This window comes from Oryx dammah, unplaced genomic scaffold (assembly GCF_014754425.2).
Source record: "Oryx dammah isolate SB20612 unplaced genomic scaffold, SCBI_Odam_1.1 HiC_scaffold_26, whole genome shotgun sequence".
Taxonomy (NCBI): domain Eukaryota; kingdom Metazoa; phylum Chordata; class Mammalia; order Artiodactyla; family Bovidae; genus Oryx; species Oryx dammah.
In genome coordinates this window covers 42,268,641-42,280,664 of record NW_024070210.1, presented here as the reverse complement: position 1 = coordinate 42,280,664, position 12,024 = coordinate 42,268,641, and the positions used below count along the sequence as shown (strand labels likewise).

General features: G+C 39.7%; 1 protein-coding gene and 1 long non-coding RNA gene across 2 annotated transcripts in view; one reads left to right on the top strand and one right to left on the bottom strand.

The window, feature by feature from the left end:
- The window catches only part of ATP8B4 (ATPase phospholipid transporting 8B4 (putative)), a 284,590-nt gene extending 276,405 nt beyond the window's left edge, over positions 1-8,185 (top strand). Inside the window, exons 27-28 of the mRNA XM_040226490.1 lie at positions 1,508-1,638; positions 6,005-8,185. Of these exons, the coding sequence (XP_040082424.1) occupies positions 1,508-1,638; positions 6,005-6,286 (413 nt within the window). The 3' untranslated portion in view covers positions 6,287-8,185. The remainder of the gene's footprint in view (positions 1-1,507; positions 1,639-6,004) is intronic.
- The window catches only part of LOC120852973, a 29,286-nt gene extending 19,121 nt beyond the window's left edge, over positions 1-10,165 (bottom strand). The window contains exons 1-2 of the long non-coding RNA XR_005718693.1: positions 10,087-10,165; positions 6,773-6,842 (exon numbers count right to left, since the gene is read on the bottom strand). This is a non-coding gene — a long non-coding RNA (uncharacterized LOC120852973). The remainder of the gene's footprint in view (positions 1-6,772; positions 6,843-10,086) is intronic.
- Between the last annotated feature and the right edge of the window lie 1,859 nt (positions 10,166-12,024).

Below are 12,024 nucleotides of genomic sequence, written 5' to 3'. Positions count from 1 at the left end.
GAGATTGTAATTCCATTTAAATGCATATATACATTTAAGAGTATTCAATTTTTTTTCTTGCTTTGTGTACCTGGAAATATTTAAATTGCACCACTTTTACTTAATATAAACTGTTAATCCTTTGTCCACCAAAAGGTTCCAGCCATGTAGAAACATGGTTGTGAATAAGAATAAGCATATTGGGTGCAGGGGAGAGACCTTTAAGTTTTTCCTTTTCTTTTCTCTTTGGTGCCAAATCTGAAAGTTCAGTGTGTTGACCAGAAGACTTCCAGTCCTAAGAGAGCATTCACACATGCATAATGAGACTGGAATGCTTCAACTGGAGAAAGTAGTCTGTGTGGTGACCACTCTCGAGCTAAGCACATGCCATTCCAGGAATTAATTACTGAGCTCCAATGAGACTTTTCAAAAGTTAGATCAACACTAGGGTTTAAGAAATTTTTTTTTCTTAGTAGCCAGCAGCAAACAGGAGTGTGGTTTTAAAGTGATGGCTTTTTTTCTAGCCATGGCTGCGGGTACTGAGCTTCAAGATGCTCAGAGACATTTAATTTATGGAGTTGTTCGTTTCTGCCCAGGCAGTTGGAATCAAGCAGTCTTTAGTAGGCAGTGTCTATCCTACAAAGGAAATGCAGACATTCCAATAAGTAGCCAAGCCCTCACACCTAAAACCCATTCAAATAGTGCTAATGCTGTAGGATTGGGAGGGATAATTGGAGGTATCATGTCCCTAGAAAACCAACAAAAGGAACAGAAGCTTATATTTTGGCAATATAAGTACAGTTGACATCTTCCGTATAATTTGTCTGTCTGCCTTACTGACCCCTATTGCTTTGTTTAGACAAACAGCCCAGGATACGAGGTGTGAGTATAAAATAAGAACACTGGCTCCAGGCTTGGGAAGGACTTTCACTATTCTCTAGAACTAGTATACTGAATGACTGCACCAGTGGTTTCCTAGTGTAGAGAATGCTCTTTTCACAAACCCAGAAGCATCTCTGATCACCTTGGGACCTTGAGGACTTCCTATCCGTGGGAACATCAGAGAGATCAGCATGTCTGCTCGAGGCTGTTGCCTGGATTTAAAAGGTTGATCCTGTTATAGAAAGAGCTTACTTTTTATGACATAGCCAGTGGAAAAGACCATCATTTTTTATTGTACCTGCGTCTAGAACATCTACTGTGTCATTTGGTATGATAGTTTTGTTTAAGGGTAAATGTGACTTTAATGACTGCTTTGTGGTTGAGGCATCCTGAAACTGGATGAGAGAATGCTGTTCTTTGGTGAAGGTGGACTGAACCTGGATCAGACAGTGCCTGTCTCTGGCTATCAGTCTCCTAGTGATCAAGCCATGAAGCAGTTCCCAAGGGTGATCTTACCATTGTTCTTATCACCACTGAACATACTGTATGCTGGGGGAAAATACCCAGTGTTCTCTCTAGGAAATCCAAACAATCAATTCAATAATTCAGTCCGATCTCTAACCACAGTGTTTGTCTTTAATGATAGGAAATGCGCGACACTCCTTGACCCAGAAGTGCATCTGGCTTGTTATTCTCTTAGCAACAGTGGCGTCAGTTATGCCTGTGGTGGCATTCAGGTTTTTGAAGGTGGATTTATTCCCAACTCTGAGTGATCAGGTATGTTGCAGCACTGATGGATACTTGAGGGGTTGATTCTTTGCTCTTGGAATCATGTCCTCTGCCTGACAAGAAGCCCAGGGAAGAGCTAATGAAGTTATCATCAGCAAACACCTACAGGTAGGTGCACAGCATCACGTTGCTGTGGCTGGAACTGCCCACATCTGAATGTACTAGCACTGGGAGTGTCTACACTAAGTGTGGGTGCTGCTGCTGCTGCTAAGTCGCTTCAGTCGTGTCCGACTCTGTGCGACCCCACAGATGGCAGCCCACCAGGCTCCGCTGTCCCTGGGATATTACAAGTTAAGCTGTGTATTTTTTTATATTGGCACATAGTTGATTACAGGGTAGTTTCAGGTATACAGCAAGGTGATTCAGTTATATACATGCATCTATTCTTTTTCAAATTCATTTCCCATTTAGGTTATTTCAGAATATTGAGAAGCATTCCCTGTGCTACACAAGTCCTTGTTGGTTATCTATTTTAAATATAGCAGTGTATACATGTCCATTCCAAACTCCCAGTCTATCCTTCCCTTCCATTCTTCCGCCCAACCATAGACTTCCCTTTCTGAAGCACCTACAGCATCCACAATAAAGCAAACTGCACACTTAATGATCCAATCCAACAAACAATTCAAACATTGATATAGATTCATGCACCAGATAACAGGAATAGGAAGTCAACATCACATTTAAAACCCTTTGTACCACTAACATATTCCTCTACACCACAAATCCACAACATCACAGTTAAAACAGTGAATAGATTATAAATTTTAAAAAAGCACTCTAATAGTAATTTTGATAAGTATAAAGACATAGCTGTGGTGCTAGTGGTAAAGAACCTGCCTGTCAATGCCAGTGCAGGAGATGTAAGTGACTCGGGTGCAATCCCTGGGTGGGGAAGATCCTCTGGAGAAGGAAATGGCCGCCCACTTCAGTATTCTTGCCTAGGAAAATCCCATGGACCAACGGGCCTGGCAGGCTGCAATCATGGGGTTGCAAAGAGTTGGACATGACTGAAACAATTTAGCATGCACCTAAATTTAAAGCATAACTTCAGCTAGTTATCAAATATACAAATTTACAATACAAAATATTAGTACACAAAATCTTTTTAGTTTTATAAACTACCAATGAATAACCTCAAAAGGAATTTAAGAAGAGAGTTCCATTTTAAACAATGTCAACATAATTAGAGAATGAACTTAAAGCTATTGTTAAATATTCTAAGTCTGTGAGTCTGTTTGTAAATAAGTTCATTTGCATCATTTTTAAAGATTCTTCATATAGTGATATCATATTTGTCTTTCTCTAACTTCACTTAGTATGATAATCTCTAGATTCCATCCATGTTGCTGCAAATGGCATTATTTAATTTGACTAATATTTCATTGTATAAATATACCATATCTTCTCTATCCATTCATCTGTTGATAGATATTTAGGTTGCTTCCATGTCTTAGCTACTATAAATAGCAGTACAATGAACACTGGGATGTGTGAACATTTCAAATATGGTTTTCTGTAGATATAGGCCCAGGAGTGGAATTGCAAGATCATATAGTAGCTCTATTTTTAGTTTAAGGAATATCTATACATTCTCCATAGTGGGTGTACCAATTTACATTCCAACTCTCACTGCTTGTGAATGACATGATACCATACACAGAAAATCCTAAAGATGCTACCAGAGAAGTAGTAAAGCTCATCACTGAATTTGGTAAAGTTGCAAGATACAAAATTCATACACAGAAATCTGTGTATGAATAACAACCCTAACAAAAGATAATAAAGAGAAATTAAAGAAACAATCCATTTACTATTACATCAAAAAGAACAAAATACCTAGGAATCAGCCTACCTAATAAGGCAAAAGAACTGTACTCTGAAAACTATAAGATGCTGATGAAAGAAACCAAAGATGACAAGTTCAGATGGAAATAGAGACCATGTTCTTGGATTGAAAGGATCAATATTATCAAAATGACTACTACTCAAGGCAATTACAGATGCAATACAATCTTTATCAAATTGCCAATGGTATTTTTCACAGAACTAGAACAACAACAACAAAAATCTTAAAATGTTTATGAAGACACACCAACCTTGAATAGCCAAAGCAGTCTTCAGAAAGAAAAATGGAGTTGGAGGAATCAAGCTCCCTGACTTCAGACAACATTATAAAGCACAATGTAGTGTGCTTTATAATGGGCACAAAAACAAAAATAGAGCTCAACTGAACAGGATAGAAAGCCCACCGGTAAACTCATATACCTACGGTCAAATTTGTAGCAAAGGAGGCAAGAATGTACAATGGAAGAAAGACAATCTCTTCAATAAATGGTGCTGGGAAAACTGGACAGCTACATGTTAAAAAAAAAAAAAAACATTCTTTAACACCATACACAAAAATAAAATGGATTAAAGACCCAAATGTAAGACCAGATATCATACAATTCTTAGAGGAAAACATAGGCAGAATGTTTTGCCTTTGACATAAGTTGCAGCAATATCTTTTTTTGGTTTGTCTCCTAGAGTAATGGGAATAAAACAAAAATAAACAAATGAGATCTAATTTTGGCAGAGCAAAGGAAACCATAAACAAAATGAAGAGACAGCCCACAGAATGGGAGAAAAGAATTGCAAATGATGCTACTGATAAGGGGCTAGTCTCCAAAATTTACAAATAGCTCATGGGACTCAAAAAAAAAAAAAACCCAAAACTGGGCAGAAGACCTAAATAAACATTTCTCCAAAGAAGGCATACAGATGGCCAAAAGGCACATGAAAATATGCTCAACATCACTCAGTATAGGGAAATGCAAATCAAAACTACAACAAAGTATCATTTCGCTCCAGTCAGTGGGACCATTGTCAAAAAGTCTACAAACAATAAATGCTGGAGAGGGTGTGGAGAAAAGGGAACCCTCATGCACTGTTAGTAGGAATGTAAATTGGTGCAGCCACTATGGAGAAGAGCATGGCAGTCCCTTAAGAAACTAAACATAGAGCAACCATGTAACCCCTGGCAGCGTTTTGGACATTTGCTCCCAAGGCAAAGGGAAGATTGATGGAAATTTACTGACTTGGGAAAGTAAAGAGTAGTAAAAGAGAGACAAATAAGGTATGAGGTGAAGGGGCTCTAAATATCTGTAGAAATATATTAATAGTAACAGATTATTAAACACAAGGGGGAGGTGATGCTCATAATAGCTGGGTTGAAAAGTACAGGTAGAAGAAAAAAAGAATAGATTCTAGAAATACCTAAGCCAAGGGATTAACAGAACATATTTCAGTATTTCATGGAAAGAGGAGTATAAGCAACACAATGTCATTAGATCTGGACCCAGAGAGGAAGCAGGAGAAAGAGGGGACACACGTTTGTAGCCACGTCATGAGAAGGGGGAAATACTGATGACATGAGTGACCAGGCTGCTGATGTTGAGAAGAACTGAGGTAGAAATTCCCTTATCATGAAATCCTTCCTGGTCTGGGGCCAAAGTGCCAAGAGATTCCTTCTGAAATGACTCACTCATTCCCCTTAGATCTAATGTTTGCCCTTTCCCTTTGGCCCTGTGAGCTCATTCTGATGTAAATCCAGACAATGATGGATGAGTTGAAGGAAGATGATGCTCATTCCTTCCTGTGTTTATGCACACCATGATTTTCTGCTTGATGGCTTTCTCTTGACATGAAAGTCAGAATCTAAGCGACCAGTCAACTCATCTAGAGAACAAGGTGCTAAGCATCAAACCTTGGATCTTTTCTCTCCTCAGCATTACAGGGAAATGAGATGCTACAAACCCACTCAAACAATGTTGAGCTCTTCAGAAGGTCACCAGACAACCCACAAGAACTCAAAACCATGACAAACCTCATGGTACTTGGACCTGTCACAAGAGTTTGAAATTTATGACTCTCATTTTCTAAATTTTCTTAGTCCATCACCACTGACTTTTTGGAGCCAGAGAACCTCTAAAAGAGAAAGGAAAGGCTTACTTGGGGGAAATGGGACTGTAAATTGTTATACTGACTGAGTTTGGGTGGTGCAAGTTAGAAAATCATTCTGTGCAAAATATGTTCCTGTTCATTTAAGATGGATGTATGAGATGGAGACCATTCTGAAATTTGTCTTAACACTTTTTGTTTGCTTAATAGTCTCTTGGTAGAAATAAAAACTGACCAGTATCCAGTTTTCCTGGCTTTTAGGTGAAAAAACTTGATTTTGCAGTGAAGTTGAGCACTTGGTTATTACTGATGTTGTTTTTACGTAAAAGGCTTTTACCTCAGGAAGTGGCCCACTATTGTGTAGTCTGTCATTTGGATGCTCCATCTCACCCTGGGTCTCCTTTGTCTCCAGATCCGCCAGTGGCAGAAGGCTCAAAAGAAGGCAAGGCCCCTGCGTACCCGAAAGCCTCAGACTCGGAGATCAAGCTCGCGAAGATCTGGATATGCTTTTGCTCACCAAGAGGGCTACGGCGAGCTTATCACATCTGGAAAAAACATGCGAGCTAAAAATCCACCCCCAATGTCAGGGTTGGAAAAGACACTGTATAATAGCACTAGCTGGATTGAAAATTTATGTAAGAAAACCACAGACACAGTGAGCAGCTTTAGCCAGGATAAAACAATGAAACTGTGAGTCAAGATGAATTTGAACCACACAGTTATCTTTTCACTTCGGCTGGAGCTGAAATCAGCTGGCTCCAGGGTTTGAGGTCAGGGGCTAGGCTGGAGTAGATGGCCTCACTTATCCTAAACCTGTGGCAAACAGCAGCCAGTGCCCATCGGATAGAAATGCACTCTACTGACAACCAGGCCAGAGGGCACTGCCTAATTGATGAGTTGGTGGACAAAACTCTCAAAATACTAGCAAAGATTTTTAGCAACCTAGATACCAATCAATCTTTACTTTAGGATCTCATTTATGGAGAAACACTTGTAAATCTGCATACACAGAGAATGGATCTTCAGCTGGATAAAAGGGTACATTCGCAAGGTATATATCTCAGCTGTGAAAAGCATCCTTGTGACACATTAACACTTATATGTAAGGTCAGCTATTTCCAAGATACATGTTTAAGATTTTAGAGGTACACATTGTACACGAAGATGCTTTCAGACTTACAGCAGCTTGTTACTCTTCAGTCTTGATCTCTACCTGTGTGTTCAGTCGGAACAACAGATCCTCTTCATGCCTAAAGAGAACAAAAACATGCTGGTATGCCACATTTTTCTACTAGTTTGGAGACAAAGTACACTGAGCATCTTTACAGTGGGTAGGCTGACAACTTGCTCAAATTTATTCAAGAAATTCTCAGGGACATGTTCATGAAATGTCAAAGAGAGACTCTAGATAGAAAGTATTCTAAGTACTTGTCAATGACTTTTTATAACAAAGTCAGTAGTTATTTACTGTGTCATCCATAACTATTGATGGACTCGGCAAAGCACTGAAATTTCACTTTGAAGATAGTATTTCGTGTAATTAATGTATCTGCAAATACTTTTGATATTTCCAATTTTGAAAAGTTCAGATTTGAAACCAAACAAATAATCTCTTTAATTGCTATTTAAGTATGCAGGTTTAGGTTGTTCACCTGTCATACTTAGAATTCTGACATATGTGTTGAGTTTCTGGAGATGTGCCAGCCCAAATTTCAGTCCACGTGTGAGTCACCAGTGCAGTGTCTGTAAAAAGAATTCACGCATATTCATGTTCAAACTCCAGTTCTGTTACTTACCTTTGTAACCTCTGGCAGGTAATGTGCCTCCTCGGGGACTCAGTTTCTTCCTCTGTAAAATGAGGATATTCTACCTACCTCATGTGGTTGTTTGAGGATTGTCAAAGCACAAATTCTTAAATCATTAAAAACAATTCTCAGTGAATAGATGATTAGTTAAGTGCCATTTAACTAATCATGAGAATAACAGAGTTTGAAAAGAGCAAATGTGAAGAACTGAAACTTAAGTAATCAGTGGGAAAGGCCTTGATGAAATGACACTGTAAGATCCTTACTTTGGTTAGTATCCTAAAGGGAAATAACCTTGGAGGTATTTTTATATAACTTTAACCATGAAGGTAAATTTCTCTATAAGAAAACAAAAATCATCACGTTTTATCAATTTTCTACAAATCAGTTTCCAACTTTATAGAATATTTAATCTGGTCTTTATTGAATTATTAAAGTTATATTTCTGGAGAGAGTCAGATGGCCCTTGGGTGAGCTTGATGGATAGTAGGCTAGCAAGATATTAATGGATCACACAATCCTTTTTTTTTTTTTTTTTGCTTTAATTTCCACGTCTGGGATAATGTTTCCTGAATGGGGTCAAATGAGATACATATAAAAAAGCGTAATGCAGTGCTTTAATCATAGTTAATGCTTATAGATTTTCCATTTTCGCCTACATGCCTGCGTAGATTTATCCAGATGTTAGTTTTTAGTGTCTAATTTGTCATTAGTTTCACTGTGTTTGCTTGCTTTTTGTAACATTTTTGAAAGATCTGAAAACTCTCAGTAAATATTTTGGCACTGTTGGTGCTTGATGTGTTGTTTTTTTATTGGAAACTCATTGGGAAAGTTTTTGTTACATTGATCAACTAATTGTTTTCTCTCTTGGGGAAAGTGTACTCATTCTTAGGATCAGAGTCAAGAACAAAATGAACCAGTTCAACCTATGTTTAAGGGATGGGAAAGATTAGGAATGGTACACATTTGCAAATTCAGTTCAAATTAAATAAGGCTGTTTGTAAACAGATAATGTGGATAGCTGTGAGAGAAGCACATTTATCAGTTTGGCCCTATGAGATCCAAATAAACGCACACACCCATTGCAAGGTCCTTCAAGTGCCAAGGATTATTTTGAACCTGAAGATAAAAAGGCCTGAAGGGTGATGCTTTGGGGAATAGTAAAATCTTAGTTTTATGTAAACTATCAGATTATTTGGAAAGAAAAGAAAATTAATTCTATATTCAGGACTAAAGTTGATAACTTGTGTTTTTAAAGTCTCTGTCCAAGTTTTGAGCTCTTATAGACAATTACAAATTGTGTTTTCCAAAGGAGGGCTCAAGATGGCAGAATGAGAGACTGTGGCATTCGCCTCCCCCTCCAGAGACATCAGAAATACATCTACATACAGAATAGTTCTCATGGAAAACCAGTTGGAAACTGACTGAAGAACTCCTATACAGCCAACGCTGCAAGAAAAATCTCCACCTAACAAGGTAGGACAGAAAAAAAGCATAGCGTCAGGACCCCCACCCCGAGAAGAATCTGAAAGGAAGAGAAGTCCTGCATTGGTGGATCCTCATCTAGGGCTGCAAGCAGTTCGAGCCACAGTCAGTTTCCCAGGCCTGGGGAACAGCATGGAGAAGACAAGCCCTGTTGGCTAATGGCAGAACTGCTGAGACAGATAGAAGGGCTGTAGGAGCTCGGACTCTGTACCAAGGAGTCTGTGTGTGCCAATCGTGGCAGAGAGAGCCTTGTACTGGCAGCTGCCACCTTGCTGCATTCCTCAATCCGAATGGGGCAAACACTCCAGTACCGCTCACTCCTCACCATAGCTTTGTATGAGACCTGGGCCAGCTGGCCCTGAGATTTGTATAGCTACACAGAGGCAGGTCTGGGATGAGATCTGGTTAAGGCAGTAGTGGTCATTGTCAGCGCGTGCTTGGGCAGTGCTGCCAGAGTTTGCCACGGTGAGCCTCCCAGCCCAGTGTTCCAGCTCCATCCACTCCACACTGCAGCTGAGCATGGAGGCGAAGGCAGCCCAGACCGCTGGCAGCAGCTCAGCCACCTCAGTTCCTGCAGCTACAAAGCCCCGACTCCAGCTCTAGAATGGTGAATGCCCCAGCCACTCCATCATGTTGTACTAGCTCAGGGACTAACATGACAGGGAAGGGATGTGACCTTGGGCTGCATCCCAGTGGAGTTGCAGAGGCCTTCACAGGCAGCACATCATTCCTCTGTGAGTGTGTGGGCTTAACTTGCTTTAGCAATCACTTCCTTTGGGGCAGGGCACACACTCAGGGGGAATGGAGCCTGATTGGGCCCAACCAGCCCGGCCCTACCCCATCACCTGTAGAGCAGGCCCCGCCCCTGACAGGATGGTGACAGCCACAGAGCAGAGAGGAAATCCCACTTCATACCCAACACAGGCTTTACACCCTCCAACGCCAACCACACTCCCTATCAAGGGGAAAACAGCCAGCACACCCTGAAGGAAGATGTGGCTGGTGTCCATATTAAAACCAGCCCTTTCACCAAAGATACCACGCACAGTCTACACAGTGATGCTCCCATATAAAAATGCCCTTTAAGACCACAAAAGCTAAGTTTCTGTGTCTCTATGAATTTAGGAGAAAGTTAAATAAAATGAAAATGCATACACCACTCCCAGTAAGAAGAGCAAGAGAAATTCCATGAAACAGAACTCACCAGTGTACCAGATCCTGATTTCAAAAAGGTAGATTCATCTGCTGCTGCTGCTAAGTCACTTCAGTTGTGTCCAACTCCTAGAGTAATGGAAATAAGAGCAAACATAGATAAATGGGACCTAATTAAACTTTAAAGCTTTTGCACATTAAAGGAAACCACTGACAAAAGAAAAAGATAACCTAGGAGAAATATTTCTAAGAAAAAATATTTGCAAGTGATATGACTGATAAAGGCTTAATAGCCGACATATATAAGCAGCTCATACAATTCAACATCAAAAACCATACAAGCTAACTAAACAATGGGTGGAAGAACTGAATAGACAACTTTCTGAAGAGGAGATGCAGAGGGCCAACAAGCACATGAAAAAATGCTCAACCTCTCTAATCATTGCTGCTGCTAAGTCGCATCAGTTGTGTCTGACTCTGTGTGACCCCATAGATGGCAGCCCACCAGGCTCCACCATCCCTGGGATTCTCCAGGCAGGAACACTGGAGTGGGTTGCCATTTCCTTCTCCAATGGATGAAAGTGAAAAGTGAAAGTGAAGTCACTGAGTCGTGTCCAACTCTCAGCGACCCCATGGACTGCAGCCTACCAGGCTCTTCCGTCCATGGGAGTTTCCAGGCAAGAGTACTGGAGTGGGGTGCCATTGCCTTCTCTGCACTAATCATTAAAGAAGTGCAAATCAAAACCACAAGAGATATCGTCTCACACCTGTCAGAATGACTGTCATCAAAAAGTCTACAAATAAGCAATGTTGTCAAGGATGTGGATGAAAGGGAATCCTTATACGCCATAGGTGGGGATGTAAATTGCTTCTGCCACTGTGGAAAACAGATGGAGATTTCTCAAAAAACTCAAAGAACTACCATGTGGACCCAGAGATTCCACTCCTGAGTATACATACAGAAAACTCCAAATCACTAATTCAAAAAGATACATGAACTCCAGTGTTCACAGCAGCATTATTTGCAACTGCTAAGACACGGAAGCAACCTATGTGTCCATTAACGAATGGATAAAGATGGTGTGGTATATATTTATACAATAGAATACTATTCAGAATGAATATTTGCCATTTGCAGCAACATGAATGGACTCAAAGGGCATTATCCTAAGTGAAATAAGTCGGACAAAGACAAAAGCTATCTGATATAACTTATATGTGGAATATAAAAAATAAACTAGTGACTATAACAAAAAAGAAGCATACTCACAAATAGTGGTTACCACAAACTAGTGGTTACCAATAGGGAGAGGATTTGGAGGGGTAATACAGAGGTGGAAGATTGGGTAATACAAACTATTGGGTGTAAGAAAGGCTACAAGCATATACTGCACAGCATGGGGAGTATAGCCAATATTTTTTAATAATTAGAAGGGGTATAACCTTTAAAAATTATATAAAAGTTAAAAAAAATTTCAAGTTACTCCTTAAATTTATATGGAATCACAAAATTTCCCAGAATTTCCCAATCCTGAGGAAAAAGAACAAAACTGTGGGTATAATCCTTTCAGACTTCACATTCTATCTACCTCAAAGCTATAGTAACTGAAACAGTATTGGCACAAAAACAGATATAGATGGGACTGGAGAGAAAACTTGGAGAGAAATTCACACACTTACAGTCAATTAATCTATGAGAAAGGAGACAAGATTATATAATGGAGAAAACACAGTCTCTTCAATAAGTGGTGCTGGGAAAACTGGAAAGCCACACATAAAAGAATAAAATTAGAGCATTATCTAACACCACGCACAGAAATAAACTCAAATGGAGTAAAGACCAAATGTAAGACCTGATACTATAAAATTACTAGAGGAAAACATAGGTAGAATACTTTTTCACATAAATGGTAGCAATCCTGTTGGATCCATCTCATAGACTAATGGAGAAAAAAAAAAGTAAATAAATGGGACCTAATTAAACTCAAAA